Genomic DNA, 24,140 nt, shown 5'->3' on the forward strand with positions numbered 1-24,140 from the left:
TTTTCCCGTTCGGAACCGTGCCGAAACAAGCCCGATGTATCTTGAAGTTCCGCAGTGATTCTTACACATCTAAACAAGTGCGTTTGCTTTGTTTGATTCGCGACGCTGCTGGAACTTGGGTCGCTAGGACGAACGCTCTGTGCAAAAGAAGCCTTGTCGGTGTGGTTGTGACAGGCGGGACCTGAAGCACGCCGTCGACGATGGCAACAGCGGCAGGTCTCCGATGCTGTGACCTACTTCGTAGCCGCGTATTGCGATTGTGTGGCATCCGTACCCACCCTCAACACTCTCTAAATAGCGTCAAATCCATAACGCCCATCTCTAGTCAGTCGCTTGTACTGCACAGAACGTTCCCGGCAGTGTTGTCATCCGGAAGCGTAATAGCGTAATATTCAGGTATATTATTATTTAACCATATTACGGTGAGATCTCGTTCCGATTCCTTCTGCTCTACCGCAAGATTGCGTCGGGAGGTTCTTGCTCCAAATCGCTTCGACGTGCAAACCAACCACCATTTTTAAAATGCAATCAAAGCTGGAGCTCCGAGCTCTTGCCGATAGAGCGTGCATGATTACTTGTTCTGATAGCTAGATGAACTAAATAAATTCACATATTCTGAACAACGAGAACCCCTTCCTTATCCACACAAGCACTACCGATGAATCCTTCCCGCGTAAGTACTACAGTGCCTGACATTCTACTCCGGTAAGCTCTCGGATATTTTGCAGAATGAACAAAACTGCATCTACGCTTCGGGATGGGATCGTAAAAGATTGGGCGACGTTTTATTTAAAAGTATGCGTCTCTTGCACGTAATAGAACATTTTCTTCCCCGTCAACGTACGCGCGGGGGTCCTCGTTTTATTTACGCTTTACGGCGTCGGGTGGTGATACAGATAGATAGGAGTCGCATTTTATTTGCGTGACTGGATGGAAAATGGGTTGGTGGTGACCTTCGTCTACCGTCCAATCTTCGCCCCGGCGCTCAAGGATGTAAGAGTTTGTGGATGGCCGACCAATGGAGCGAAGGTCAGAAAAATGAAGCGAACGTACACCCGTGCTAAGTCGATTGCAGTCGTAAAAAGTTTTGCACATAAAGTCCTCACTATTTGAGGTCTTGAAAGCGATGGTGAAGAAGCGATTTTTATTTCGCTTTTTTTTTTTTTTGCTCGATAGCATGACGTCTCAAGGAAATGTGCCAGTGTTCATTTCTGGGAGAATGGTTTGAGTGCTTTTTCCTTCTGTCCTTTGCGCCCCACATGATATCCATTCTATTTCTTGCTGGTCTGGATGAGTGGTGCGTTTCTGTGGTGCAAATTGGCTGCCGAAGGGCACCAGAGCACGTGCACCTGCTGACCCGTTTCTGCTACGATTTGATAGCTATCTTAAGCTAAAATTAGCAAAAGATTAAAATTTCCGTTCGCTGTCTGGCACTTACTGCTGGACTGGAGCGTTGCTCAGTACGCAGTGGAAGAAATGAGTGGCGCGCGGTAAAAATGCGTACTAAGGCTGGCATTTGCATAAGTCTCGTAGAATAGTGTTGGTAAGGATGAGTTATGGCATGCTTTTACCGCACTGGAGCGGTACCAGCCATTCGCCTTTCTGCGCCTAGATGGATGCAAACAAATAAATAAGTAATTTATCGTTCGGCCTAGTCAACGATGGGGATACGCCTGCCACTTCCTGTGTGTCAACAGGTGGCGTTCAGCGGCGATGCGACTGGCACTGTGCCACCGCTGGGAATGTCTTTTCGCACTCCCGATCTTGTTGTTTATGGCCGTAGTCACCTTCGGCGATGGCGAAGGAATAGAAAAAAAGGGCGTCGTAGTATGGGGATAGCATTGCACTACTTGTCTCTCGCTGACATGTTTACGGCTCGCTCGCATCGCTCAACAAATACGCATTTGCATATACATCTCTAATGCACACCTCATTAACCTTTGGTTTCCTGTCGGTTGGACTGCTCGATTTCAGACGTTTCACACACCATCGTTCGGCGACGACGAGTTCGATATACAGTCGATGAACAGCCACCTGCAGCAAACGCAGCAGCAGCAGCCACAGCAGCAACAACAGTCGCAGCAGCAGCAGCAGCAGCATCATCAGCAGCATCAACAGTACCAGATGCACAGCAGTTCGCAGCAACAGTCCGGCCATCTGGTGGGAATGCTGCAGGATCAGCAGCAGTCGGGATACGGCCAATGGCATCAGGATATGAACCATCACAGGTACGCGCACTTCTCCGAAGCATCAACACTCGACTGACTATAACTGACGTCTCCGCATGTGCTGACTATTTCACAAGGCATTTCCTCCTTGGATTGTGCCTTATCCCGGGCATGCTCGGCAAATGTATGCGAAACTATAAAACATAAAATTGACAAACTGATCAAAACTGGAGCCAGAGCGCCTTAGTTTTAGTAGACGTAGAGTCATCTGGGCCGCTGACTTATCAAACGCTAATGAATCCTTGTAGATTCCATCTAGAAAATCCAGGATTTCTTGGTTCCGAGGATAGACATGGAAATTGTTATCTGACACTGTTAGGGGTTTAAGTCTGCTAGGCAGTGTCCACACACACTGTTCCACCTTAGGTGGTTAAGGCTTTCTCACAAATAAACTTCAATATAGAACGAGATACACGTGACATTCTACTTGCTTTGCGATAACAGAGTAACGATAATCGGAGATTAGCGAATTCTAGCGCTTCAATTCACTTTCCGGTCATCCAATCAGTAGTAGTGCTCCAGGTGTTGAGGGCCTCACCAACAAAAACGAAACTCACTTTCACTCTTGGTCGGTTTGGGATGATGCTGGGCTCGTGCGAAAATCATATGACCTTGACTCTCCCCATGATTTGCACGTATTTGTGTGCGTGCGCGTGTGTGTGTGTGTGTATGGGTATATTACATTTCACAGTTATCGAGCCCTCAAAGAACGCGCCTGCATGTCAGGCATCCACTCGCGGCAAAACAAAACACACAAACCTCGCCACGCCAATGTTTGCCGGTTTTTTGTGATGAACCTTCAACAACAACGAAAAACAAAAAAAAAGACGACACACGGCGCGAAGCCCGCCCTGGTCTCGCCAAAAAAAAGCACGCAAAAACAGCAGTTTTTTAACCCATGCCCCCTCCCCCCACCGTGTGTGTGTGTCGCGTGTGTATATAGACCTGTTACGTTACGTAGCAGGGGTCGTGTGGAGTTATAGTAGAGTAGCGCGCGCGCCCAGCTGATCGCCAATGCCCTGCGGTTTTTGTGTGTGTGTGTATGTTCCGGTGTTATTCGCTCACCTTTTCTCCACTGTTGTTTTCCCCATTCGTGCCCATCCCTGCAGCCCATATACGCTACAGTCGCCGAACCAGCCCACCTACCATCAGCTGAACGCTAGTCCGAACAACAATCCCACGCTGCACGTGATGCAGCCGCCACAGCAGTCACCCTCGATGGTACCACCCGCGCAGCAGCAGCAGCAGCAGCAGCAACAGCTATCCCCTCAGCAGCAGCAGCAGCAGCTCGTTGGCGGAAATGCGCTCAGCTTCATTGGGCGCTCGCCACCCCAGAATGGTGTCGGGCAGGGCACGGAGAACGGTACCACCAGCGACGACAGCGACGACACGATTCCGGTAAGAGCAAAACGGGAGTTCTTTTTTTTTTAGTTGGGTGGGGAGTTGGGGAGGCGAAGAATGGAGGAGCGCGGAAGGACGCTTGATAAATAATTGCCCACCCGAGGGTGTGTGTGTGTGTGTGTGTGTGTGTAAGTTACGGAAGCACCCAGCCAACCCCCCAACAAGCAAAAAAAAAAAAGGATTTCACCCCTTTAGGCACCGATTTTTGATCGCCATTTTTTTTTGTTCTTCTCTTTCTCTCTCTCTCTCTCTCTGACTTTCTTCACGCCTCTCGTTGTGAATTTTCCGACCTTTCCTGGGGTCGTCTTTCTTCTTTTTTTTTTGTTATTGTTGTTTGCATCCCATGGTCAGGCAAACTCCCTGAAGCGTCCGTCGTCTGAACCATCGTACGGTGAGGATGCGCTGGTTGGTACGGCGGCCGGTATGAAGGCGTCGGCGGCGGCCGCCGCCGCTGCCGCTGCAGCTGCTGCCAAGAAGCCCAAGGTCACCAAGAAGAAGAAAAAAAGGGATCCGAACGAGCCGCAGAAGTAAGTCGAATTTTTTGTTGTTGTTTTGCTTGTTTCTTTGCTGTCTTGTGTTTTGTCTAGGCGCAAGAAAAAACTGGAAAACCCCTAGCCTTAGGATCGACGAGCTTTTTTTTTTGCATAAGTTGTGTTCTATTTTTAATCTTTCTCTCTCTCTCGCTCCCTTCCAGACCCGTCTCTGCCTATGCACTGTTTTTCCGCGATACGCAGGCAGCTATTAAAGGCCAAAATCCGAACGCCTCGTTTGGGGAAGTTTCCAAAATCGTTGCCTCCATGTGGGACGTACTAGCAACGGAGCATAAAAATGTAAGTATGCTTTTTTTTTTTTGTTCGACCCGTTTTGACAAGCCAGTCATTCCAGCCTGTGGAGCAGTAGTGGTGGTAGTAGTAGTCAATCACAGCGGGTGAAAGTGTGCCGCAACCGCGCGTCCCCATCCCATCACTTGCCGCGCCGCCATCCTTATTCCACAGCGCACAAAATATGCTTTTAAATTTCTAATCAACCCAACACAAACACACACTCGAGCTGCCTATTACGTGTGTGTGTGTGTGTGCCCTATTGTTTGTTGTGTTGTGTGCTGTTTTGGTTGTCTATCTTAACCTGCGGAGGAAGATTTGTTCGTTCGATTTTTGTCTTGTGCGTGTTTCCAGGCATGTCTTGCTTGCTATCCTCTCTTTCTCTCTCTCTCTCTCTCTCTCTCTCTCTCTCTCCCCCATCATCATGCCACTCAATTTGTATACTTTCTTTTTGCTCGTTGCCATTGCTTCCGCGTGCTCATTTCCCGTTTCGAAAACCATCAAAATTATCTAAAAAGAAACAAACAGCCAAAATCGCGCTCTATAATCCTCTTGTGACGTTTGTCGATGCGTTTTATAGCAAATGCGTTTGACGGCAAGGAAAGAGTTTCCAATTTTACTATTCATCGTTTCAATGGCTCCCTTCTTTTCTCCTCACTTTATGTGTAAGCCAGATATTATCTCTTCTTAGAGCGGCTTCAGTGCGTTTTCCATACCTGGTCGAAATTGTTTTCTTATTTCGTAATTATATCTAGCTTTACAATCCTTTCAACTTATACACTATATGAAGGGTAGACATTTCCTTCTCCCTCTGTTCAAATGCACCTTATCCCGGGTGAGTTCGGCTGTTCGATTTAGTTGTAAAGTTATGAGCCGGTCTTTAAACGGAGTTCAAATCCCATCCCGGCCCTTTCCCCAATAGTGAGGACTCACTATTCAACTACACGTGGTATCGGCAAGTCCTACTGAGCCATACGATTGCCGGCGTGACCTTACGGTCCTTAGGCCAAGAGGAAGAAGCATGTTACGCCATGTTTGTCACGGTACACTATGCGCAGTGTACGTGTGTGGCCAGATATTTGGAACTGTCACGATACGACCGCACACAGCGAGATTTGTTCTCATTGTGCCTCAAAAAAAAAAAAAAACTTTGAAATTTTGTTTTGACAGATACCAGATACCACAATGCTTACCACAGCAATATATATATATATATATATATATATATATATATATATATATATATATATATATATATATATATATATATATATATATATATATATATATATATATATATATATCACAGCAATATTGGTGTGCGATGGGTGCAGCGAGACGGACAACAGTATTGTAGAAGATTTTATTTTCTTGACACCATCTGTCAAGTAACTTGATGCTTCACACATGCAAAGCCACCATCCTGCGATTGTTTCCGTGGCGTAGCTCTGCTTCCGATGTTCTTCTAGGCTTTCTGCAGCCGACTCCATCAGATCAGATGTGTGTTTAAGGGTTTTTGGGTGACAATAAATTCTATTATTTATGGCACTAGTCTCAGCACAGAGAGCCACATGTACGTGTATCGAATTGACATGTTCGTACAGTTTTTGTGCGGTGAAGGTCATATCTTTCATGGATTAAACGTTCTGGAAAATCTAAAACATCTGGTCGTAAACCTGGTCGGAAGGTAATGTTCTAGGGGTTTTTTTTTAGGTTAGAAGCACACTACTACTTTCGTTCTTTTATTGTAAAGATAAAATTCTTGTACTTTGCGCATTCTTAACACAAGGTTCCGATCGAAATGAGATCATCGTTTGGAAATAATAGTTAAGAATCACGATCGAAGCATTCTTTTCTGGAACGAACGCTCCCGTCTATCTGTCGCTATCTCGTCTCTGATATCAGTCAAGCAGGCACAATCTGGAGCTGTTGGAGCGAGTTGCTTTGGAAGCAAATATTGATCTACCATCCCAGGGCACAAGAAGCTCATCCTTAATGTAGGGAAGCAGTGAGCAGTGCCAAGACGGACCAGGGATGACTAAGAAGTGAAAAGATTCCAAGATGCTTCCATCTCTTGTGCCGCCGGAGCGAATGCTTTTCTAAAGAAATGAAATTCAATTGAATTTGCAATAATCTTCCTCACAAGAGCTTCTCATTAGGCATACTACTAGCGTACAGCCGAAGGGAAGGGAACCACGCTCCAGAGCTCCTTCTTCGTCCCATCCGCCGTCTAAATCGCTCGGTCCTATCTACATCCTTTTTGGCGAAAGTTGTGTTATCCTTCTGTCCCGCTTTCACTCGTCAAGCTTGCTGGTTGACTTGCACACAGCGCTACAGTTGAAATCCGATTACTCAGAGCAGGGGAGCGTCCTCGTCCTCCTGGTGCTCGCACGCAGGATCAGTCCTCCATTTGCTTCTGATTTTGTTTGTTTCACAATGAAACAATAACACATAACGCAAGCAATAAGAGCTAACAGTGTGGTACACAATCGATCGTGGAAAACCTAGCGGAAAAGCTTCAACCCCCGCGTGTGTGTTTCGTTTGCTAAATTGTCCTTCATTGTGTGTTTTGTTTGAAGAGCCGCCATTTTCCTTGCTTCTTATTGAATCGAGATGAATAATAGCATCATCACCGAAGGAAAACAAATGGTTCAGTTGAGAAAAAAAGCGCCAATAGAAAGTAATGTTTAAAGCACACTTACAAGCACACACAGACACACAGACAAAAAGATAACAAATAACCCAAAGTGCACTCGTTGCTGGCTTCCCTCTGCTCTGCCGGTCGATCGTCCTCATTCTCTTGGCCTTAGTAATGGCGAAGCGTCGTATGCAATTTTATTTGCTTTGCTCGTGTGTCGTATCACTCGTATATAGCATAACGAATTTCCCCAACCAAACCCTGTCCACCCATTTTTCCACCTAGCGCGCGCCCGTGTGTGTGTGTGTGTCGGTTCTTTATGATGAGCTTTATATTGTGAAATTTTCGTTTAAACAACCGGCTCCTCGTGTGTGAGCTGGTCGGAAAAAGTCTTACATCATGTTCGCCAGTGGAAAACGAAACGAACACCTCATTCTCTCTCTCTTTCTCTTTCGCTATCTCTCTCTCTCTATTTTATTGGGAGTTGGTGGAGGCGGTGTGGAGGAGGTCTTGGGGTTTGCTTCTTCTGTTTCTCCGACTCCCAACAGTTGTAGAATGGGGGACATGCGCGCGGCCCGGCTACTACCATTACACATGTCTGCCCTTACCCACCGCTTCGACAGGGAAAGGTATGGAGTGATGGAGGAGAGGGACGTTATCGGGTGGGCTTTTGTGGGTGGTTAGTAGATCTGTTCTTATCCTTGGCATCGGGTGGAACGGGCTGGTACCAACAACAACAAGACAGCGTCCACAGAGAGCACTGAGCGGGCAGACACACAGACCGATTCGAAGTAGTAGTAGCAACCGTGCTACGCTCTCGCGCACCTCCATGCATGCGTGGTCCGTTCGGAAGGCCGGCAAGCTCCCCTTTTTACCTCCGCTCCGTACGAAAGCTGAAAAGGTATTTCATTTCATCTCCTTCAGCTGCATCTCGCTCAGCTTCAAACTGCTGCTCCACATGGGGGTAGCCGTACACACTACCAGAGAACTGATAGTAGCAGCATTATATATGCAGCTCCAAAAATAAGACACCAACGACAAGATAAAGCGATAGTGGGGACGGTGCGATAAAGCGAGCGAGAAAGTTGGGACAGTGTAAGCGAGAAACCTCATCATTTAATCTGTGTGGATGGGTTCGGCTGGCGGGACGGGGTCGAAGCGGGGATAGAGTGGTGGAAACATTTGCAAAGTTTTTCAATTTAATTTTCAAGATGAGAATCACTCTTTTACTTCCTCATCATTTTTGTTGTACGCGCGTTTCAGTTTCATTTCTGTTGCCAACTTCTGTCTCACGGTTTCTTCGATGTTTGGTTTTGTGTGTTCATCCCCCCTCTCCTCATGCTGTATGTCCTTTTCGATGTTTTTTTTTCTATAACTGCCATTTTTTCTTTGTTTTTGAAACGTATTGCAATAATCTACGACTACGATTAATCTCATCAATTCATTCCTCTTGTTTGGTTGTATACGAATCCTAACGCATCTCTTAGGACACCGACTTAGCAGCGAGGGTTTTGTGATCGACTTTGATGGGGGGTTTTTTTTTGTTGCTTTCTTTCTCAAAGACATTCCCTTCCGCTAACCTGCTCCTTTGTTTCACTTCTCATTTTGCAGGTGTATAAGAAGAAAACGGAAGCTGCTAAGAAAGACTATCTGAAGGCGCTCGCCGCCTATCGGGCGAGTTTAGTATCAAAGGTATGGCGATTTCGGCGAACGCTTCGGGTAAACCAAAACTTTCCTAACCTTACTTACGCACCCACCCACACGTACGCAGGGCACTGAAGGGGAACAGCAACAACAATCACCACAACAATCAATCTACTCCCCGCCGCCACAAGCAACGCTGCAGCAGAATCAGCAACCACAGCAGCATCACCATCAGCAGCCCCAACCGCCACCCCAGCAGCAGCAGCATCAACTGCAGCCACAACAGCAACAACATCCGCAACAGCAGCATCCCCATCAGCAGCAGCATCCACATCAACAGCAGAACAATCATCTGGTGAACCACTCGAAGCATTCGCCCCAGAATGGACCCGCGCAAGCCTCCGGCCATCTTCAGCACATGCAAGGGCTGCAACAGGCTCAACAGCAGCAGCAGCAGCAGCAGCAACACTCAAATTATGCACCATCGTACGCATCGTCGTACAAGCCATCCCAGCAGGTACGTTTGTTTGTTTTTTTCCCCCTGCAAAACTGCCTTCGGGCAAGGACTCTCTCCTCCTTCATCCTCTTACGGTTTTGTTGGACATGCAAAGCATGTGCTTCAACATCTGTGAAGGGCTGCGAAACTATCTTCCCAGACATTTGCTTTCAGGATGGATTTTGTTGTTGTTTCGAATACGTAGAGTATGTATTGATTTTTCTTGGCCACACTTTCCGAAACCGAGAAATCTGTAGGAAGCTCTCTACTTCCTTGTTAGCTCGGTTACATTCGGTCTCTTTGAACTTCGGTACCTTGAAGCAGGGAGGTACCCAAGCAAAAACGAACCCAGTACATGTTGGGACCATGCCTGCAGAGTGTCCTCCAATTCTTGAACTGTAACAACTGTCTTGGCGATATCCAACTTCGGTACGCCTATCTGTGACGCCAGTTGTTAATCACACAAGAGTGTATGATCAATAACACATCTTGTCCGGGAGTCTAGTCGCTAGGGCTCTGGAGGATTTCTCGTACAGCACAGAATTTGCAAAGGGTGTAACAAACTGATCTTCTTGGCAATGTGGGAATCTATTTTGTTGCTAGAGACCTACGCATACTTCTGTTTCGACAGTGAAGGTGTCCAGTTATGGCTCCCGCGCTGACAGATGATTAATGATTACTTCGATGCTCGTTGTGTCATGACACAAAGAGCGAGAGAAAGAAGGAGAGAGCAAGAGAGTGATCATTCAAAAGCAGAAGGAAACAAAATCAATAGTTTTGTTGCTTCCTATGTCCTCGCAGCATGTATGTAAGCGGGGGTTTGTTTATTGGGTGCTGCATTTAGGGTGTTGAGTGAATGATTGGAACGGATAGTGCTGATAGAGTCGCGATTCGCGACTAATGACTGCGAATGCTCAGAGACAAAGGTGGATTTAACCCTTCTGAGGCGCCTGCTTGAGGACCTACCTGTGGGCAGGACCTTTTAAAAAGCGATTGTCGCATGATTCTCTGCGTTTGTTATGTGTAACTTCGCAGCGTCCAAATATCGAAGCTTGGTTTTGACTCGCCTGCTGCTATATTGTTACAGATCACTGTAAGTCAATATCTGAATAAAACATATGAGCGTATTGTTGATGACGATGATGAGACGATATCTATTTATATTTTTCTACCAATGCACAGTGATGCAGGAGGAAATTTCGAAGGATTCTCTTATGAAAATTCAACTTGTTTTCCAACAGCAAGACTCTTCCGGAATCTGCGAGTCGTGAGATTTCTAATACTCTAAACTGCCAGTGTCAAATAATCATGCTCTAAATGTTGGTTCAACGTTAACCAGTGAGCTGTATGATGGTTCTGATCTTTAAGTCCTCAACTCCAGCATATTTTCTTATCTTCCATTTATTACGGCCGGATATTACGACGTGGGAAAGTTTTCTTTGCAATGCCAACAGAAGATAAGAGGCGTAACAATTGCTTTTCACCGTAAAATGCTTGCATGAGGATAGTTTTGTTTAGTAGAGAAGCCAAGTATATCAGCAGCAGCAGCAAGTAATGCTGTCGAAGTAACAAACGTAAGGCAAGGGCAATGAATGTCTTCCGTAGTGTGGTGCGCTCCGCAACCATGTTTGTTGCCCACCCGTGCTGCACGATGCCACATGGCATCAAAAACGTAATATTTTAGAATTACCCAATGAATTCAAATAGTAATAAAACAGCAGATTAAATAAATCAAAATACATTCTTTGATGGTAATGGAAGAGATCTCCCCGGAATGGCATTATATCAGCAAAAGCAAAACACAGAGCTCTGCGCACGTGAAGGGCCAGCAGGGTACGAGAGAGCGAGAGAGCGCGATCCGTTAACGAGTGAGAGAATGAGAGAGAGAGCGAGAGAGAGAGAGAGAGAGAGAGAGCTCGAAAGGGACAAAGGGGTGGAATAGTAAAAGGGTAAGGGGGTGAGAAGGAAACGGCGTGCTTGAAGGTTGAAAATGGAAGTAAAATTGAAAATGTTGTTTGTGGATGCCTTTACCCTTCCCCGTACACCACCACTTCCCTGTTGCGCCCCTGCACCCTCCATCCATCCACCTATCCCACCTCGCCTTCCTCCTCCCACCCTCCCCTTCCTCGAGCCAAACTATATAATACTTGTTTGTGTAAGTTTGTCTTTAAATGAAGTTTCCATTTAATTTTCGAGCACATGATATAAAATTACCATCTCTCCTCTATATAGAAAAGACCTTCAATGAGAGAGAGCGAGAGAGAGAGAGAGAGAGAGAGAGAGAGAGAGAGAGACCGCGAATAAGCCAAAGCTATGCAATACATAATGGTCGTGTGTGGTAGTATGTGTGGCGCCAGTGCAGTTAACTGGGTTGTCTCACGTACACGTATTGTGAGGTCGATCATAAAAGTTATGGTGGTATAGGTATGTTGATGGTAGGTTTTTTTTCTGTTCTCCCTCGACGCACAAAACGCACTTTTTTTTCCCGTACACTGTGTTCGGGTGGTTGTGTGTTGGTGAGCCTGTTCGGTATACGAGCCTAACCGAGCCGAGTCAGAAATGTCGTGGCCGTGCCTCAGTAAGAACGCGGTCCGTCTTTTGTGAGGCTTGTTTTCCGCGTGTTGCGCGTGTTGGGCGCAGTTTTCTTTTGAGGCTTTTACCGCTGTGTGTTGCTGTGGGCGTCCGTGAACGTCACGTTTTGCCAACCCCGCCCGGTATTCGCGTGAATGTCGTGAAAGTTTCTTTGTGCATCGTGTTTGCGGGTGAGTGCGGGTAGCTGGGGACATAGAAGATTCTTTCCCTGTTTGCCAGGCTTTTTCATTTCTGAGAGCGTGACATTCCGAGGGGAAGTCGTCGTGCCCGGTTGCATGTTGATTTGCGTGTGTTAATTTTATTAAAGTGACTATCGTAATAGGACACATACCGTCGTTTTGGGTAACGCCGGGAAGCGCAAAAAATTATTGATTGTAATGTTACATGAGTGTCTGTAACTTTTTTCTTTGTTTGGATGTGTTTGGTTCGTTGGTTGTGTGCCGCGGTAAATATGGAACAAAGCAAAGCGGGTCTATGTGTGTGAGTGCGTGTGAGTGGGCTTGTGTTTGGATGCATTTTTGTCGAAACCGGTTGATGCATGCAACGCCTGCTTCGATGACGCATCAAGCGGCCAAATGTCATTTAGCTACATCACCCGGGCGAGCGCTGTCATTGTGACAGTTTGCATGGCGAGATGGCGTACGGGGAAATAATTCGCATCTGCACAGGGGAAATCTCGCTGCCGTGTTTGAATTTTTTGATAGAACAATAGAATTTCGGAGGTTGGGGTGACATTCACATAAACATAAACAATCGATCCAACTATCAACAAAAATATTTCACTATCCATTGCATCGATCAACAAAACCTACTCCTTCCCATTGTCTGATTGTAATAAGGTATGTTATTGCTTCCTAGCATTGATATTACTACTTCGTTATCCTCTTACCCCTACGCAGGCGATGATGCAAATGTCGCATTCGCATCAGAATCTACACACCGGTCAGCAGCAACACCAAAACGCCGCATCGCACATCCACGGGCCCATGATACAGATGAACTCGCAACAGCAGCAACAGCAGCAGCAGCAGCAACAGCAGCAGCAGCAGCAGCAGCAGATACTATCGCATCAACAGCAGCATCAGCAGCCGCAACAGCCGCACATGAGCATGGCTCAGCAGCAGCACCCATCGATGATGAACCTGCCGATGGCCGGTCAGCCACACTACATGAACCAGCAGGTTAGTTTCTGGTCCGGATGTAGCGTCTAGCGCGTGTGTTCCATCCAAATCTCCCGCCCCATACTTCCCGTGCAAATGCTGATCCCTTCTCGGGTTCACTTGTTTATCATTTGCTTTTTGGCTGTTTCAGTTGGGGTTTCGTTTTTTTCTTTCTATTATATCTAAATTTTATACAATCATGGTTTTTAGTAACACTCAGTTTTGTTGACCTTGGACCTTGCTAATTGCAAATGCAAGTGCTCTAATGAAGTGCAATAATATAAAAACTCAATTCATCACAACTCATCGCCCATCCTACACACACGCACGGTTCACAACTAGGCATGGGCAAACAGAGTCTCTGAACCGTTCCGATTCGTTTCAATCTTCACCGAGAGAGTGAACGAGTTCCGCAACACTAAATTTAAGATTAAAACGTCTCTTCCGCACGTCTTTTAAAGGAATCGTTTTACCCATGTCTAGTTCACACGTTCCCATCTTCGCTGCACTATCGAACCTTCCTTTGTTGCGGTTTTGTGTTAGCTTGTTCTGCCTGATTTGATTGTGTTTTCCTCAGTTTGCTCACACTTGCTTTGAATTATTTGCCATTTCCGTTCTACCGCCTACCACTACTAGCTAACATTAACTTCCCTCACGGGCAGACGACATGTGATTAAGTCGGTGCTCTTGCTTCTGTGTGGTGATAAATAACCCAACCAAGTATTCTTTTGCTTACCATTGCAGCACTTTCCATTAAGCTTCAACATATTTTAGGGCACATATGGCACTGATGCTGCCCAGATTGATATTCGGAGCCGAACAGCGTCCCATAGAGTTGCGACATATTCCCGTTAACAAAAATCGCACCCCGAACGCTAGGGAACCGTACTAAAGAGAATAGGAACGAATTAACAGGAAGGATAGAAATGTTAGTGGAAGGAAACGGAACACGTTAGGAAGAGTTTATACATTAATACACGCTAAATAATAACATAACAACAGAAGAAAAAGATCGTACTGCTGTCGTGCATTACAGCCAAACTAAAATTAACGATAATACATCAAGAGCAACATACAACTTCATAAAATGTATAATGAATGTACATTCAGCCTCCTTCCCCGCGTATATGGTCGCTATGTATATGTGTTATTCGTAGATTGTTTAGTTAAATGTTTTTTTTCTTCTTTTAATAACATTAGCACTCCCCCTTCTATATTTTAAGTTGACTATATTTGATAGAGTTTGTGGAACGAATGAGGAGATGGATAGGCAAGAAAAAGAAAACCATGTATGAGTAAATTTTAATTTCATCAGTCTACGACATGAGCACATGAGCATAAGCATATGCATATACATATATAAATATAAATGGCCCAATGGTCACAGAAAAATAAGTTAGCAGGCAGTATGTTGTAGCTGCTTGTGTTAATTGAGGAAGCAGCACCACAAGATGTAAATAGAAAGCAGATAAAAGATGTACCGGCGGATTAACAACCGACAGAGTCAGACTCCTGGATCGCTGGGTGTGCGCAAAACTTCGCTACGAAGTCTACCGGCAAGTCATAGAAAATGTTTTGCGAGTGTGCAGTTTAGCAAGGATTAAAAAAAAAATCAGAAGAAATACTTTGTGACTTATCGATCCCCCTCTAGCTTCATCCATTTGTCCCTTTTTGAAGAAGCTGTATGGTAGTAGAGAAAAGGAGTACACCGGTACGAACGAGGAGAATTAGTTGGATGAGGGGACACAAAACGAAGTGGTTCGGACTCTATGTTACGCTGTTTCGCTTCAAAAGTAATGGCCGAAAGCTGTGTTGCACAGCCGGGTCTCTTTAAGGGAAGCGCATAGCTTTGTGGGGCGTAAGATGCGTATGTGCATGTGGGTGTGTGGGTGTGTGTGTGTGTATGTGCATATTTGTCGTGCGTTACACAGCAGGACAAATGAAGATACAGCAGTGTTGTGTGGAGGAGGATGCAAAACCCAGGAAAAATAGCACACACACACACACACGCGCGCCTGCACACAATACTATTAACAGTAACTAAATTGTAACCAATTGCAAAAACAAATAGTTAAGACTTTGTAAGAGGTATTGTAAACAGTACGCGAAAAATAGCTATTAGATCGTTTCCAAGCAACGCAGGATGGAAACAAACAACAACAACAACAAAAAAAGGAACCAATTTACGCGGGGGAGGGTTAAGATTACGCGGAAGGGGATGTTAAGAACGATGAAAACGCTTTGAGCCCGCTTGTCTTAACCGGTCTGTCCTCCCCCTCCATGTTCCTTTGGTTAGGCTGATGCAAACCAGAAAATGTCCATGTATATATTAAAAGAACTATATACACATACATACATACATACACACACACACACACACACATTCGAACACATACATAGACATCGAAAGGTGTATATTTTCGGTGAAGCAAAAAGGCACCGTCATACGACTTATAAAAAAAATCCCAACACACAAATTCACTATAGTGAAGAAGTCTCCATTCTCACTATAGTGAGTAGTTAGTATTTGTTCGTAAAGGGAATTATACATCATTCTAACTCATCGGGCGAACTTTGTCCCTCCTAGTGTGGGTTTGCATAACATAAACCGTTCATACACGAAAACATACACACACCCACACACATGCATACTAAAATAAAACACATTTTAAATGGTATACTCCAGAGATAAGTAAGAGAACAAAAAAAAAACGATTAAATTTGCACGAAAATTGTGCAAAACAATTCTTCCTTTTTTTTACAAAACAAACTGACAAAAGCTGAGAAGAATAGCAAGCAAAGGATCATTTTACCAGCCTCACCCTCCATTACACGCGCTCTCGCTAATTAATTTTGGTTGATTTCACTTAAGAAATCCAGGACCCTTACTAGGAAAACAGTCAAACACACAATGTCAAGCGCTATTCGATAAACCGAACGAAGAAGCAATGAATGAATGAAGCGTGCACCCAAACAAACAAACAAAAAAAAAAATGATGGCGTGCTTACTTTAAAAATATAGTCAAGCTCGAAATGATGCCGGAAAACAGGAAGGGAAAGTGAACAGTAGGCTAGGTGTGTGAGGGAATGGTGAGTGTGTGTAAGTTTGCAGATTGAGCAGCGGATTAGAGAGGAGAAGTTGATGGTGAGGAGGGTGGGAGGATCACATGGAAGTCATACTCCCTCCCAGGCACCCGAGACCCGAGAGGGCGAAACGAATCTATTTACATTTTTTACTTAGTAAATCGCGGTACGATCCTATTTGTTTTTTCTAGTGGCGGATTCAGTGCAAAATTTTATATCTGTTCATATGGATTTAATGTTGAAGAAATACATAGTGTACAATACATTACTGAAGTCGTTTGTTTGTAGCGTTGTTGGCGGTCGATTCTCTGGCAGTGGAGCGCCCGGTCTGTCTGTTCCGGTTGTTCATTCTTCTTGCTGCATTACTAGTTCCGATTCGTCCCGAACGTTTTACTCTTCACAGTTGAATAGAAGTAGCATTTCAAGATTTAATTAAATTCTTTCCACAGGGTGATAGAGACGTAACGTCCAGGTTCCAGTTTGTAGTACTGTAATTTTTTGAGAAATCGGTTGTATAATTATATCTCACTTTATTCTCGGTCGAGCAGATGAAGAATGCCCGAACGCATGTGACTTGCTTTATTGTCTCTCTCCTATTGGTGTACATTGTGTGAGTGCATGCTCCTGTATCGTAAGATAAGCTCCCATTTCCGTTTACAAGCCAAAGGTATGCAACTGCTGTTCATGTCCTGTTAGCCTACATGAGTAGGCCTCCTCTGTCGGCGACAGTCATGCTTAAATGTGCACTTACTAAGTGAGGAACACTATCACGTACACTTACCCTCAATCACGCACACACATAACCTTCGCATACAGCACCGGTGCACCCCCATTACTATATCCTCAGAAGTGTCTTTTCGCTATCCATTTCACAGGGACATATTGTGTAGACAAGGACGCGGACGCATGATATCTGACGTGTTTCAATTTGCTCCACGCTTTATGTCCTGTTTTTTCTCTCTTTGTTCCGACTCCGTTTCAGATGTCCCACCAGCAGCAGTTACAGCAGATGCAGCAGCAACAGTTCCAACAGCAGCACCTGCTGCAGGAACAGCAGCAGATTCAGCAGCAGCATCAGCAACACTTACAGCAAGAGCAACAGCTGCACCATCAGCAGCAACTGCATCACCAACAGCAACAACAACAACAACAACAACACCATCATCAGGATATGATACAGGCGCAACAGCAAGAGCAGGATCCACAACACCTGCAGCTCGTTCCTATGATGCACCATCCTACGCAACAATTGCATCACCAACAGAGCTCAGTTGTAGACGATCTGATGGGAACGCCGCAGCCACAACAGCAACTGCAACAGCAGCCACAGCAACAGCAGCTGCAGCTCCATCAACAGCAGCTGCAACAACAGCCATCAACATCATCAAACACACAGGCACTACAACGCTCCTGTCCGTCCAAAACGCAGATAGTGAAACCAGCAGCGGCATTGCAACAGAAATGTATCCGACAGGGTTGCACCAATGCTGCGATTGAGAACCTAGACTGGGAGGATGAGTACTGCAGTCAGGAGTGTGTCGTCGCCCACTGTCGGTTAGTAATACAAAAAATCGACACATAATCCTCACTCTAGAGAGGACTTGTTTGCAGTAGGGTGAGCGACTCGAGATGATACTAATCATTATCGCACTGTTCTCTAATTGTAGCGCTGTTTTTGCGTTGTTTCAAAAAGATTGCCTTCAAGGAAATGGTCCTTCGCAGCAGCAGCAGCAGCAGCAACAACAACAGCAGGCACTGCCGTCAGTGAAATAGATGCCTTACCCACCAACAACGGACGGCGACTCTGCCTATATGGGTGTTTGGAAAGCTAGACAGGAACTAGCCGTTGTTGCTAATTCTTCTTCTTTGGCTAAACGACGCATCCAGGTCATGCTGGCCATCTAATGGCTCACAATGCCTGTCCTGTCGTATGAAAACCGGCACCCTCGTCGAATGAGCATCCGCCTCGTTGCTATATCCACTCCAAAAATAACAAAAATCGAACGATGACAAATTCGGCTACTATGCTAGAGGCTCGCTGCGAACTTGGTTTCACCACTGAGGGGTGCTCTAGCACACAATACCATTTAACGATTATTAACTAGTTACTAGTAAGCGAAGAAGAGCGAGAGAAGGCAGGAGACGCAAAATAGAAAGACGATTTAGAATGGAACAAGACATGAAACGCGAGGACATCCCTGGAAGACACAACACATGAGATGTCGATGAATGCGGTCAACGAAAAAAAAAAACAACTCGGATCTGCCGTGTATTACTTTAAGTTGGTATACGTTGACTACGCAGCGTCGAACATTGTTTTCAAACGTTACATGAATCGTGTCATATATATATATATCGATGCTCGTTAGTCTTGATTTTCTACATTGAGGCTTCTACGTTGCGAATGAATTCGCGCTTGTTTAAATAAATAAATATTTAAATAAATATGAGAAAAAACACCTCCCAAACTCGTTGTGGTTGGGATCGTTTCTGGCGTAATGTGTACTGGTTTTGTTAGGAGTTTTTCAACCTGGCTATGTTGGTTTTAATGTTGGTTGCTGCCACTCATACGTTGTAGACGTTCGGCAAAAGTAACTGCGCATTCACACATCCCAGCATTTTGGTTTTAACAAATTTGGTCATTTTTCAAGAGCTCTGAATGTCTGTTGTGAAAACGCCTTGCGCATCGATTCCATTAATTAGCTTGCATTAGCTCATCATGACTTTCTCACACTCTCTTTCTCTCTCTCGATTCGGAGAGATTAAGGCAGCGGATCGTGTGACTACATTTTTTGAAAACATGCTACAGTCACCCGAAACAATTATTAATTCAAGTTAAAGCATTATCGAATTTTTGAAGCTAAACCAAGAAAACCAAACATCATTAGCCAGGTCGTTAAAACATACAAAAAGAGCCAAAACGCCACGATATGTGTGCGTACGTTTGATGTGTTGAGTTGTTCCGTACATTTGATGTAAATGTTCACTAAAAACGTGTCGCCTAATGTGTAACGCACCGATCGGTATGAATTTATAATTCCATTAAAAAGACGCACACCAAGCGACATCACTGTACGAAACCAATAAACGAAAGGAAAACGACAAACAAACATTTATTTTGTAAGTTGTCTCATGGTTTCTACAAGGAGCTTTTGGAAAAGGTAAGTTTGGGAAAATGGTATGTTAAATATAATAATAATTATTATATTATATTTTAGGAAATAATAAAAACTCTTGGAGCAAACGCTCCTTAACACATTGGCGCAACAACATTTTAAATAATCTTTTTTTACACCACGATAAAAAAAAAATATTTTAAAAATAATTACTAATCGATGGAGGCGCCCAGTCATTTGTAGTTCAAATGTTGCACGTTCCAAACCGTTATCGAGCATAGCGCAATTGTTGATTGGCTCTAGTGTGCGATATCAGCCAGTATCGTTTCTAAACGTCTTCATCGAACTTTTTTGCTCTTTCCATTTTGCCTGTTCGACAGTAGTTAGAGAAAGCAATTTTCAAAAGTGACACCACTTAAGCGACAGGTCTAAACCATTCACAAACGATTAGTGAATTAATAATCATCATAAACTAGAAAAGCTATTACAGCAAGACGAGTGAGAAAAGTACTCGGAGGAGTACAAAAACTTCGCGTGAATATACGCCATGGATGTCCTCGATAAAAACGACCGTGTACTTCGTACTTAGCTGGGCAGGCGCGCTAGAAATCGTTGCATAACTCGCTCCGAAACCCGAAGCTACACCCGAGGAGTTCGGCGACAAGGAAACATAAACAGTCGATCCAGATGTGACCGAGTGCTTGGTGCAAGCTGGTGCCTGGTGTTTGGTGAAGCGCGCGAAGCTGTTAAGAAGCAGGTAAGCTGGTTAGTGTGATGTGTGTTCCGCATCCAATCAACAATTACTACAATGCCGAATCGATCCATGCAATAAGTGTTGCGAATAAGACGTTGTGCATGCATTGCATCAGAGACTGCGGACTCATCGGAACTGCGGAAAACATTGCGTCAGTCTTAAATAGTTTCAAAGCTTAGTTTAGCTTTCAACATTTCTTGGGACAAAAAAAAAAACGATAAATTATCACACAAGCGCACGCGTACTGCTTCTGCAAAGCTTCATATATGCGGAGCGAAAAACGACAATCCTCAGTATCCAGAGTTATGTATCGTTGGTGATTTTCTTTATGTAAGCCCTCGCCACTATTTTATCATCAGGTAGTGCTGGTGCTTATTGAATTTGTCAAGAATTCCGAAACCGGTTCGGGAGCGAATGACAAACGCTCCAAAAGCACTAGTACAAAAACTGAGTTGTCGGGGACCTACATCTACAGCAGAAAATCAATATTTTTCTTCAAAATCAAAACCCACACACCCACACGCCTGTTCGCAACAATTTGCGGAGTCTACACCTTCATCACTTTGACAACATTCATCAAGCGCTGTAATACCTTAACCCTCTACAGGCCATCAAACCTGTAATATTCATCAGCTGCACCAACCATGGCGTGCCCATTTGCAAAGCACATTTCGAGCGAACAGTTCCAGCGCCAACCATCAATTGCCGAAGCGCACAACTGGAACCTGGATGAGGACCTCAGCGAAATACCAGGCGATGCGCTTACGCTCACCCATCTGAACGCAGCAATACAGCTGCTGACGGCACCATCGGTAACTGTTAGCCCAAAACAATGATGCACAGTTAATGAGGAGCCATTTCATATTTGTGTGTGTGTGTATGTGTCTTTTCATTTTGCCTGCTAGATTGACAATGTGCACGAGGCGCTGCTTTCCCTGATCGGTAAATACAGCAACAGGTGGCCGGGTCTGTCAAAACTGTAAGTCCGTTTCTAGTGGTCGATACCGTGAGTAGCCACGGCTAGTTCATTTTCAAGTCCAACCCCCTCCCCCAGGAAAAGTGAACGTTCGGAGCTGTCTATCTACCCGCACTACGATTACCTCGCCGATATACAGGATAATCTGGCGCAGATTGATGGTGAGTGTGTCTTGCGAGTGCGTCTTGAATATGGAACTGAATATGCAAACCACCTTCTACAGAGTCGGCCGTGTCGGAGATTCTGGTGCACCTCGGCGAGGAGTTGATCCAGACGGCGTGCGTCGGCGTGATCGAGCGTGCGTTCAAATGCCTCGGTTCGGATCTGCAAGAGTTTCTCGGCTCGCTGGACGGTGTGTACGATGTGCTGAAGCTGCAGGAGGAGGACATCTCGGACACTGGGTTCGTGTGTGCCGGCGAGGGCGAGCTCATCTTCACCTCCGAGCGTCCGGTGCTGGCCTGGCTGCTGCTCGGCTGCCTGCAAGCACTCAGCCGGCTGCTGTTTAACTGCGAGCCGGAGATTGAGCTGGAACCGCTGCCGGGTGATACGCCGCGCTATCGCTACCTGCTGCGCGTGGACGAACCAGCGGAGGAGACGCTGGAGCGTCGCGGCCCGGCCGATATCGTTTCCGGGGACGCCCGCGACCTAAAGGTGAGCAATCAATTTTTCTGCGACGCCTTCCCGTGGCACTTCATCATGGACGAGCAGTTGCGGCTGGTGCAGATGGGGTCGGCTTTCAGCCGACTGTTCAAGGGCCATGTGGGTGCCGGTACGGCGGGGCTCTGTGCCAGTACCGTGTTTCGCTTCAAGCGTCCGCGCGGTCTGCAGCTGCACTTTCGCGAAATCGTGCGCCGCACCAACACGCCTTTCATGATTTCGCTGCGGGCACCACCGGGACGTCCGGACTTTTTCGCCAAGGGGCTCGAGATAAAGGGCCAGATGGTGTTCTGTCCGGAGTCGAATGCGCTGCTGTTTGTCGGGTCACCGTTCCTCGATGGGCTGGAGGGTCTCACCTGCAACGGGCTGTTCATCTCGGACATACCGCTGCACGATGCGACGCGCGAGGTAATACTGGTCGGGGAGCAGGCCCGTGCACAGGATGGGCTGCGGCGCCGCATGGACAAGCTGAAGAGCTCGATCGAGGAGGCAAACGCAGCCGTCATCAAGGAGCGCAAGAAGAACGTGAGCTTGCTGCAGCTCATCTTTCCGGCGGAGATTGCGGAACGGTTGTGGCTCGGTGCGCAGATCGATGCCAAGACGTACCCGGAGGTTACGATGCTTTTCAGCGACATCGTCGGATTCACCAGCATCTGCTCGCGGGCGACCCCGTTCATGGTCATCAACATGCTGGAGAATCTGTACAAACACTTTGACGAGCTGTGCGGATTCTTCGACGTGTACAAGGTGGAGACGATTGGCGATGCGTACTGTGTGGCGAGCGGGTTGCATCGGGCCAGCATCTACGACGCGCACAAGGTCGCCTGGATGGCGCTGCGGATGATCGAAACCTGCACGCTCTACAACACGCACGACGGTCAACACATTAAGGTGAGGATGAATCCTGCATTTTTTGTTTTCAACTTTAAAAACTTTACCTTCACTTTCGTTCTTCACAGATGCGCATAGGTATTCACACCGGTACGGTGCTGGCTGGGGTGGTTGGGCGCAAGATGCCACGGTACTGTCTGTTCGGCCACAATGTAACGATTGCGAACAAGTTCGAGTCGGGCAGCGAGGCGTGCAAGATCAACATCAGCCCGACAACGCGCGAATGGTTGGTCAAACATCCGGACTTTGGCTTTCAGCTAAATGCACGGGATGCGTCCTGCATGCCGAAAGAGTTTACCGACTCGAAGGGTTTGACGTGCTACTTCCTCGAGGGCTACAAGCATCCGACGCTCAGCAACGATCGTCCGCTGCAGGAACATATCGAGGAAGCGATGCGACAGACGCTACAGGATACGACCGAAACCATCACGCTCGAGGTCGGCCAGTAGGGTCAAGTCGCTACAAGATGATAGATTAACGCCTCCACACTCACACACACACACACACATACTCCGCGCAGCATGCATTAATGTTAGTAGATGTTAAACGTAGGGCACAGTGCGCTGTCCGGCAATCAAATACCTAAGTAATCATCTCCCTACTAAACCAAAAAACTCTCTACGACCAAACACTCAACCACTAAAAGAATTCTTATAGGTATATCCATACATAAGCTCATCTGTAACCTTCCCTGAGGTGCATTACAATGTCAGAGAGAAAGAGTTCTTTAGGACCGCCTTACTCAGATATGCCAAATAAAGATATTCGGCGGGGTTTCAGCTAGTTCAGTATTGGATGTAATATTTATACATTTCGTTTACTGTTTCACTTGATTGTTATCCTTCTGGGACACCACGTGCCGTTCGTTGAATAGATGTTTTTGGTTTTAAGGTCTGTTGTGAACTGAACCGCGAACGCGAACCCTATGTAGTTTATTGTGTCGCTTAGTATTTGTCAGTAATAAAATACGACCAGATACAGATACAGGCCAGAAATACATCGCCGACAATTTGGCAAGATGTTTTTTTTTTCCGAACCACGGCGAAGGTCTAGGATGCTCTTCAGAGTGTCGGAAGTCTAATCCATTTTTGCCCTCCCTTATGATAAGTTCCTTGTGCAGCTATTGCACGAATTTTCGCATTTCGATCCTGACAAGTACAGGTTTTCTGATTGCCTGTCGAATGCGAGAGAGAGAGAGAGAGAGAGAGATCTCCTCTCTCACCTGACCTTCAATGTACGTCCAACAGTGCGATAGGGTGCGCCGCGACCGATTTATTATCGGTCCACCAACGTTCCTCGAACGAACTTTCCCGTTCGAAGCATCCGAGCGCCACATTGGATGCCGACAAAGATAAGTCCGGACTGGTAGAAAACTCGCACCAGGCTTTGTTCCACGATTAATTGAATTTATTCGCCAGATGGCTTGCAAAACGGCGTATGGTCAATTGTAAGGATTGCGTTAAGTTGATAAGCGTCGCAATCGCGGTGCGGAAGAAACATTTTGCAGTTGTGTCATGACGCTCACTGATTGGGCGCGCGTTATGGGGTGCGTGTGGTGCACGCAGAACGTAGCATTATCGTTTGAGGTGGGTAAGATAGCCAACGTACACAGGTACACAGGTAGTTGGGGCGAACTTTTCGGATCTGAAACATCTGCTCTTTGACTAATAAATTATGTGGAC

The 24,140-nt window shown here is 45.9% G+C and overlaps 3 protein-coding genes across 4 annotated transcripts in view; all 3 read left to right on the forward strand.

Moving 5' to 3' along the window:
* The window catches only part of LOC126568561 (TOX high mobility group box family member 3-like), a 329,113-nt gene that overhangs the window by 143,251 nt on the left and 161,722 nt on the right, over window positions 1–24,140 (forward strand). For both annotated transcript variants that reach the window (XM_050225068.1, XM_050225061.1), the window contains exons 3-11: window positions 1,975–2,228; window positions 3,338–3,626; window positions 3,981–4,156; window positions 4,324–4,459; window positions 8,700–8,780; window positions 8,860–9,249; window positions 12,720–13,001; window positions 17,047–17,618; window positions 17,732–17,845. In XM_050225068.1, the coding sequence (XP_050081025.1) occupies window positions 1,975–2,228; window positions 3,338–3,626; window positions 3,981–4,156; window positions 4,324–4,459; window positions 8,700–8,780; window positions 8,860–9,249; window positions 12,720–13,001; window positions 17,047–17,618; window positions 17,732–17,837 (2,286 nt within the window). In that variant the 3' untranslated portion in view covers window positions 17,838–17,845. The remainder of the gene's footprint in view (window positions 1–1,974; window positions 2,229–3,337; window positions 3,627–3,980; window positions 4,157–4,323; window positions 4,460–8,699; window positions 8,781–8,859; window positions 9,250–12,719; window positions 13,002–17,046; window positions 17,619–17,731; window positions 17,846–24,140) is intronic.
* LOC126568055 (uncharacterized) overlaps window positions 1–24,140 on the forward strand; it is a 48,209-nt gene that overhangs the window by 6,645 nt on the left and 17,424 nt on the right. The gene's annotated exons all lie outside the window — the stretch shown is intronic.
* LOC126556181 (head-specific guanylate cyclase) lies at window positions 20,579–22,907 on the forward strand. The gene is made up of 5 exons (XM_050211407.1): window positions 20,579–20,746; window positions 20,840–20,913; window positions 20,989–21,071; window positions 21,134–22,458; window positions 22,527–22,907. The coding sequence occupies exons 1-5, from the start codon at window positions 20,579–20,581 to the stop codon at window positions 22,905–22,907; spliced, it is 2,031 nt and encodes a 676-aa protein (XP_050067364.1).

The sequence above is a fragment of the Anopheles maculipalpis genome, chromosome X, assembly GCF_943734695.1.
Source record: "Anopheles maculipalpis chromosome X, idAnoMacuDA_375_x, whole genome shotgun sequence".
Classification (NCBI taxonomy): Eukaryota; Metazoa; Arthropoda; class Insecta; order Diptera; family Culicidae; genus Anopheles; species Anopheles maculipalpis.

Excerpts from the sequence above, each read along its gene's own strand:
- LOC126556181 (XM_050211407.1), top strand. The coding sequence starts at position 20,579 with ATGGCGTGCCCATTTGCAAAGCACATTTCGAGCGAACAGTTCCAGCGC. Across the intron at positions 20,914-20,988 it reads TGGCCGGGTCTGTCAAAACT|GAAAAGTGAACGTTCGGAGC; the intron begins GTAAGTCCGTTT and ends CCCCTCCCCCAG. Across the intron at positions 22,459-22,526 it reads ACGACGGTCAACACATTAAG|ATGCGCATAGGTATTCACAC; the intron begins GTGAGGATGAAT and ends CGTTCTTCACAG.